Source organism: Brassica oleracea, chromosome C7, assembly GCF_000695525.1.
Source record: "Brassica oleracea var. oleracea cultivar TO1000 chromosome C7, BOL, whole genome shotgun sequence".
Taxonomy (NCBI): Eukaryota; Viridiplantae; Streptophyta; class Magnoliopsida; order Brassicales; family Brassicaceae; genus Brassica; species Brassica oleracea.
This window is the reverse complement of record NC_027754.1, coordinates 13,291,594-13,299,385: the sequence shown is the minus strand read 5'-3', so window position 1 is coordinate 13,299,385 and position 7,792 is coordinate 13,291,594. Positions and strand designations below refer to the sequence as shown.

Sequence of the window (7,792 nt, the reverse complement as noted above, 5' to 3'; positions counted from 1 at the left end):
TTAAGCAAAGACGTCTTATTGATGGTCGGAAAAGCGTTTCGTCGGTTACAAGGAAAGGAAATGCGTAAAGGAAAGGATGCCAAAGCTCGAAGAGCTTTAACGGAAAGATACAACACGGCAAGATAATAAAGGGAAAACCCTAATCTAGTCGCCAAGTATGTGTGAATGATTTTGGATCCCCTCTACGTTGTCTCCCTCCTCTCTTTTATAACCGACTTGGTGCTCTTCCGTGACCTAGCTCGCGTCACTTTTATGTGCTTTTAACTCGCTGGGCCGAGAAGCCCACATCGCTTCGAGGAGCCGTTGAGCCGACTGTGTTTAGTCGATGCGCGACTGACTAAAAGTACTCTCATGTCGCGCCGAGAGATCAGCGCTCCGAGCCGCCGCTTCGAGCTGTTGCTACGCTTAGTATGGGCCGAGCCGTCTATTCTTCGGACCTTGAGGGATGGTCGAATTCATCCTCTACAGAGTTGATAGATGAGATCTTCTTCTCATGGATAAGAATGAGAGGCTCTTCCAGTTCCTGCATATTGAGTCAAAACTATGTCAACTCTAGAACTGATTTGAGGCATCAAGAATCTAGACTGAGTAGTAGGAGTAAGAAACTTACACATTTTTGGGTTTTCTGATTGGTGATAAAGTGAGGGGATGTATAACCTCTGTCCAGCTTCATCCCTTCTACAACTTCCAACTCATTAATCAACGTCTTTCCGTCCTGCAAAGCATTTTACTCACGGTAAGTGGTTTGACCAATCTATCAGTATCATAAGCACTCATATTCAGTGAGTCACTTACTTGGATGGTGATTACACCTTCTTTGCCAACCCTCTCCATAGCCTTAGCAATCAGCTCACCAATCTCCCTCTCTCCATTTGCAGAAATGGTCCCAACCTGAGCAATCTCTTCGGATGTGCTGATCATCCTAGCCCTGCTTTTAAGGTTAGTCACCACAGCATCCACCGGCATGGAAATACCTCGCCTTAGGTCCATAGCGTTCATCCCTGTGGCAACTGATTTGCAACCTTCGGTTAATATCGCCCTGGTGAGTACAGTATCACAAGTAGTACCTGGAAGACAAGTTAAGAAAAATCTCGGTAAGAGAGTTTTGGTAAGAAACAACAGGATCAAGTTAGGAGAAGTGGAGTAATCTTACCATCACCGGCAACGTCATTAGTAGCATTAGCAACTTGCTTGACAAGACTGGCACCAACTTTTTTCACTTTATACTTAAACTAAATGCTTTTAGCAACGGTGACACCATCTTTAGTCACTTTAGGAGCTCCCCAACTTTGCTCAATCACAACATTACATCCCTTCAAAGTTAGCACCACAGAACGTCAGTCACATCATTAACAATTCAGACCAAACTGAAATCATAGATCAGTTATAGATAAGCACCTTGGGACCCATGGTGACTCTGACAGCATCGGCAAGCTCTTCAACACCCTTAAGCATCAAAGCACGAGCTTCAACCCCAAACTTAATCTCTTTCACTGAATAGTTCCTGCTCCAGCTCATTCTGCTGGATACCTGAGGACGCAAGACAACATCAAGTTAGTAATAAGACCAAAGACAAATCTCGTACCAGAGAGTTACAGACCAATGCACCATTTACTTGTCGTGTGTTACTTGCAATCCTGAGAAGAGGGGAAATGAGAAAACAAAATCAATATAAAAAATAGGAATGAAAGCAAGTAGATTTAGAGAATCGAGATGAAATTAAGGAGATTAGATCAAAGCATTGATCGATTTTGTTCCCTCCATTGTTATTCACTATCGGAAAACTGAAGCAATAAGAGAGAGAGAGGAAGCAAGAGAGTTCTCACCTGGCGTTGGAAGCGAGATTGGAAACGAAACGAAACGAACATGGTGACTGAGGAGGGAGGAAGAAGACGACAACCCCTAAGGAACAGATAGTTCGGACGAGTGAGATCTACGGAGAGAAGAGTGGATGACTCTTAATAGACGAAGGAGAAGACTCTAGAAACAGCTGCGACTTACCCCTTTTAGGGTTTTAGGGTTTATCTTCATTTTTGATAATTAAAATATTTACTAAACCCATTTTTTTCCTATTTTATTTTCTGGATTTTCTTTCCTCAAATTGTATTCTAAACATCATCATTTTCATTTTCAAACAGCTTACTTTTTAAACTGAATGGGTTATATACATCATCATGTTTTCAATTACTTTTGATGAATAACTTATTTTGTTGATCTGAACATATATGCGACTATTTGTTCTCCTCTCTCTTCGCTAGTCAATGTTTTCTGGATAACTTTTTGTTTAAGAAACACAATGTACATAGGAAACACAAAACACATGAAGCCGCTACTTAACAAAACATCCAAAAAAAACAAGCCGATACTCAAATGTAATCAGTGTTATCACTTGAACAACCTGAGGATGTGGCTGCTTCGCAAGTGAAGTATTAATGTGCATAGCCATATTCTGATCAGTTGGAAAAGCTACAAGTGAAACATTGTCCAGAGCAATAAACAAAGCTAATAAGCAAAATCCATTATTTGAACAGAGTTTGATTTGTAGTGGCAACCGCAACACTTATCTCTCAGTGCTCAGAAACAGAGTACACACTAGGTAGGTAGATTGAGGGCGAGGGAGACGGTGCAACCAACGAGGGTGAACATATTGTGGAAATAAGAGATTGTTAGGACCACCTTCATACCATGGGAGATAGTATCTACGAATACCCTTCTTATACTCGCTGCAGCCGTTAAAACTCAAGATGCAACCATCCATACACTTGCCATCTTCTTCAGCTTCTTTATGAACACTAAAAGCACGTGTGCGCGCAAGTTAAACAAGACCAAACCTTTCACGCTCCTGTTCCACAAGTAGATAATATCGAAGTTCAGAGGATGCATCACCACGGGGACATAACCGATACCCGATTCACTCAATGACGTCAACTTGAGATCGCAAGAGAGTTGGCTTATAATTGACACAAATTAATATTGATTAACTAATAAATAAAAATATACATTATTATTATTATGGTAATATAATTAATGTTGTGGTGTATTGTTAATGTAATATAATTAATGAATTGTTAAAATGAGTAAAATATGAAAAGACAATTAATGTAATTATATTAGTAAAACTACTAAAATGACTCTATATATTTTTTTTATATTAGCCATGTTCTTTTATCTTACGCTGCTATCGGCGGTTGCGTCCAGAAATTACAACTACTCCCACGGCATATTCATGACTGGCGGAAAAATGCTGCTTGTTTTTTAGCCGCTGCGGCCAATAAAAATGGATAACTCTGACACTGGGAATAGAAGTGTCGGTTGTCTATGCATTTTGTGTCTTCGGAATTTGTTGGCCACTGATTTCTTTTTCAAAACAGGTTTGATTTGTCTCCGTTGTAGTGTATTTCTTTGACGCAACCGCCGATCGCAGCGTCAGATAAAAGAACATGGCTATTGTTATCTATGTTTTCAAACAATTCTCATTTATACTGATATCCATGTTTCCAAACAGTACCAAAAGATATTTCAATTTGAATAATATAGATATATATACATTATAAATACATTATAAATATTATGTTGGATTCTTAAAATCATGGAAAATTCAGCCCAGAAATTTTAAAAATATATTTAGTATATAATTTATAAATACATAATTTAATTGGTCACACAATATTTAATAAATATAAAAATATATTAAAATGTTACAAATATTTCTGTTATAAAATGTATTTGTTTGCTAAAACTACTTATAATATAAAATAGATGGAATATATATTTTACGTGGAGGTTTACAAGGTTTGGCCGAGGATCAAACCGCTCCGAGCCGTGCGAAGGTATTTTGATGCCGTAAGCAAAATAAAAATAGTACATATTTTTAACAATATTGTCTTATGACAAACTAATATATAAGTAATCAATTTTTGAAAAAAAAAATTTGATAGAAGATACAAAAGTATTTTACTATCATTTTATGTTATTTAACAAATATAAAACTGAAACATACAAATTAGTCTTTTAATTGTATAGATTCTTTTAAATTTGTAAACCAAGCAATAAAAAAATATATAAAGATTAAGGAAAAAATAATATGGTAAAAAGTGATTATAGAAATTTCTAAGTTGTAATTATAGAAAATATGTGAAAAGAACATTGATTGTAATTTGTTGATCTATGTAATCTAGTTAAGAAGCAATCAACAAAGTTTGTTTATGTATGTATAAAATAAAATATATAAATGTATGCCCTATCATTTTCTGTAACAACTATTTAACAGAAGCGAATGCTTCAAACTTTCTTCGGTAGACCTCTGATTAACCGTTTGCGATAGATTTTTTATTTATTCTTTTTGTCTATGCTTGCTCCCAATAGATTTTTGGGATTCACAAATCTGATAAGAAAAATATTGGTATAACTATATAAGCTATATCCTCTATACATTATTTGAAAAAGTGATTTGTTTATGTGTCATCGATACACTCATTTTCACAAAAAAGTGATATGACTTCTAAAAAAGATGAATCAAACTAATTGTGATATGAAACCAATAAAATGTACATTGCTTTATCGGGTTAGTTTTGTTTCGTTAGTTGTCCTCAAGTGCAGAATTTTAATTGATTTACATGTGATTCTATCTATAACTAGATTTTTTTCCCGCGCTACGCGCGGATTACATGCTTCAAATTTATTAATTTACAAAATTTTCCACTATATTTACAATATTACTAATTGTTTATATAACATTTTTTAAAGTTGAAACTTAAAGCATCAAGAAAAACCTCAAAGATCATTAACGGCGAGCATCATTAGTGACAAATAAATATTGTAATTAAAATGTAAAATATAAAAGATTAAAATTAATCTAAATAATATTAATCCCAATAATAATAATTTTAACATTTCATTTGTGAAAAAACTTAAAGCATCATTTTAAAATACAGAGAGATAGTATATATCAACAATATTAGGGACATAAGTCCCACATCGGGTATTGAAAGAGATCATTAGAAATATATAAGATAGATGGGTCACTCCTCTTATTACCAATTGGTTTTAGGTTGGAAGCACATCTAGCTTAATATGGTATCAGAGCCCGACCCAAACAATCCAACCCGATCCATTATCGATCCAGCCCAAAGTCGGCCCTTGTCCAAACATTCCGAGATTGACACTCAAAGAGTCATCATCTCGAGAGGGCGTATTAGGGACATAAGTCCCACATCGGGTATTGGAAGAGATCATTAGTAATATATAAGATAGATTGGTCACTTCTCTTATTACCAATTGGTTTCAGGTTGAAAGCCCATCTAGCTTAATAAACAAAACATGAAAAATTTCATGCGGCTTATACAACTTTGAATACTTATCTAAAAATTAATGAGTTAACTTGTTTGTTAGATTGCTTGACATAATATAAGTTCATTTATCTGTTGAGAAAGACGAAACAATCATAAAAAGGTTGCTCACATGTCAGCAACTAAATCAATCACGAACTTGTGTCTGACACATGCATATACACAAATACACTGTAATTACTTTTTGTCAAATACACAAAACTCACAGTGTACTGTTATCCCGACACATATTATTGCCCGGAGACAAACCATTATTCTACTTGGATTCTCTACGTATTCTGTGTCAAGGATCCCAGAAAAGCTGGCTCCAACAGTTACTATTTGTTCACTGACCATATAACTTATGGGAATTCCTCAACTCAGCTCCTCGGAAAACTTTATTTGTGGAGAAAACGAAGATGCAAATCATAAGTAGATGAGACCCTAGAGATAATATATGGTGCATTTCTTACGGTAAGAAGTGTCTCTTTGTCGTGGGGGATAACAAAATCATCAAAGTCTTGTTTTCAATCGGTTGACTCAACTTTCAAGTGCTTTAAATTGTAATTCTTTTGTAGGTCAAAGTGGGCGCTAAAAAAAATATTTTGAGTGATTATATATATGTACCTCATTTAAAAATCTATTCAGTAGCTGTTCTTTTTGCTTTCAATGAAGCTAAAGGTAGCAACATAAAGCAGTGCCAAAGCGGGAGCTCAAGATTCATGGCTCCAACATTTTATGATGGTCAACTCTGGGTCTCTTCTCATGGGAAGACAAACCAGCCTAGGCAGCTTGTGGTTTTATACATCGCAAACACCATTGTTTCAAAGGAGAAAACATGAAAATAAACAGATAACTCTGGGAGTAATGTGTACACTCAGCACATATAACAAAAATAAAACAGTTAAACGCCTCTGAGAATCTCACCTAGATCAGGACAGATGATCACAAATATTATTACCAGGCCAGGGAGTGCATTTGTGCCTAGTCAAGACTTCTTCAGACACTTTCTGTGCAGTCGCAACTAAGCATTGATGTTAACCTTGAATTCTTCATAATCTCTCTGTGTCCAGGATTAGAAAATGAAGTTATGTATAAAGGAGCTAGGATACAAACCTTCATGGTTCATCGTTCCCCAAACTCAAATGGCTGCAAAAGAAAGCGAAACCACCAAATCAGATTATGTGGTTTTAGTTTAAAAATATAAAAAGAGAATGAGTCCGTTTAACCACAAATCAAATTCTCACTGTCATTACCTCTATACCGTGAGTAAAGCGTTTAACCTCAATCAGATTCTAGCCGCCGTACGATTAGCTCTACTGTGGCTCGTCTCAAATGTACAAACCCATTGGTGAGAAAAAAGAAAGGCATCGATTTATATATTGAGAAGGGGAGAAGACGAAGAGAGCTTGGAGTCCGGAGATGATGTTGTTACTCAATACTCACTTTTAATTGGGCAGCAATATCTAGCAGTCCAATATCTAGCAAAAAAAGTGGAATGTGGAAGATAGAAAGTTTTGTAACAGACTGGTTTTGATTTTTGCAAGCGGCACGAAATATAGCGGAAGAGTGTAAATAATTGATAACATGGCTCTCTGTAAGTGTTAAACCAGAAGAGTGGGATAGACAAACAGATTTGGCGTCCCTGTAGATATTAGGGCTATGGAAGTATTACGATTGGGCCGAATATCTGGAAGGGCTGGGATGCTTTCGTGGCCTAATAGCTTGAGTATTAAGAAATGACCGTGATGACGTGGTGGTTTAATTGGTTGAGAATATTTTGTCCTATGTGGACAGCTTTAGAAACCTCTAAATTAGTTCTTTTTATATAGTAGTGATAGCGAGTTTTTTGGTGGCATGTCGTCATGTTCCATGGGGCACATGGATGTTCTACTTTGTTTTTTTATGGTTTCATAAACATGCACCATCACAACTGTTTATATTTTTTCTTAGTTTTATTTATTTTAATGCATTTAATATTTTGGAAAACAAAAAAACATATACATGAATTAATCTAAATATATTGCATGTACATGTTTTAGTTTTGTAGTTTTCTGCTGGTTGTTTTAAGAATTTTTATAAAATGAATAAAAAAATATTTTCCCCATTTACTTTGGTCAAACAATCTTCACAAAATTTAATTTCACAGCTTCAAATGAAAAAAAAAATGACTAAAAATTACTCCCTCCGTTCCTAAAAAATCCATGTTATAGTTTTTTCACACTTATTAAGAAAACATTTAAAATTATATTTTCCAATACATTGTTTTCCTTAATTAGCTATTTTCAAAAACTTTTAACCAATGAAATTTTATTAAACACAATTGTATTTTTTGAAAAATACAATTTTTCATTAATTAATGTCTTGAAAATACAAAAAAAATATTTTTTTAAAACAAAATTTTTTTCTAAAAAATGGATCTATAAGAACAGGGAGTATGTTGCAACCAACGGAAAGAAGAAAAA

At 35.0% G+C, this 7,792-nt stretch overlaps 1 protein-coding gene across 3 annotated transcripts; it reads right to left on the bottom strand.

Moving 5' to 3' along the window:
* LOC106306779 (chaperonin CPN60, mitochondrial-like) lies at positions 1-1,991 on the bottom strand. Of its 3 annotated transcripts, none has more exons than XM_013743525.1 (7): positions 1,827-1,991; positions 1,601-1,637; positions 1,399-1,530; positions 1,154-1,313; positions 796-1,067; positions 611-715; positions 1-523 (listed from the first exon to the last, which is right to left on the bottom strand). In XM_013743525.1, exons 5-7 carry the CDS (start codon positions 997-999, stop codon positions 425-427), a joined length of 408 nt encoding a protein of 135 aa, XP_013598979.1. In that variant the 5' UTR covers positions 1,000-1,067; positions 1,154-1,313; positions 1,399-1,530; positions 1,601-1,637; positions 1,827-1,991; the 3' UTR covers positions 1-424. The 3 variants fall into 3 exon arrangements, with proteins under 3 accessions (XP_013598979.1, XP_013598978.1, XP_013598980.1); XM_013743524.1 differs by having other exon boundaries at positions 1,609-1,637; XM_013743526.1 differs by having other exon boundaries at positions 1,616-1,637.
* Positions 1,992-7,792: the final 5,801 nt, after the last annotated feature.

Coding starts and splice junctions, on each gene's coding strand:
- LOC106306779 (XM_013743525.1), bottom strand. CDS start 999: ATGAACGCTATGGACCTAAGGCGAGGTATTTCCATGCCGGTGGATGCT. Junction 716..795: donor AAGGTGTAATCACCATCCAA/GTAAGTGACTCA, acceptor AATGCTTTGCAG/GACGGAAAGACGTTGATTAA. Junction 524..610: donor ATCAGAAAACCCAAAAATGT/GTAAGTTTCTTA, acceptor CTCAATATGCAG/GAACTGGAAGAGCCTCTCAT.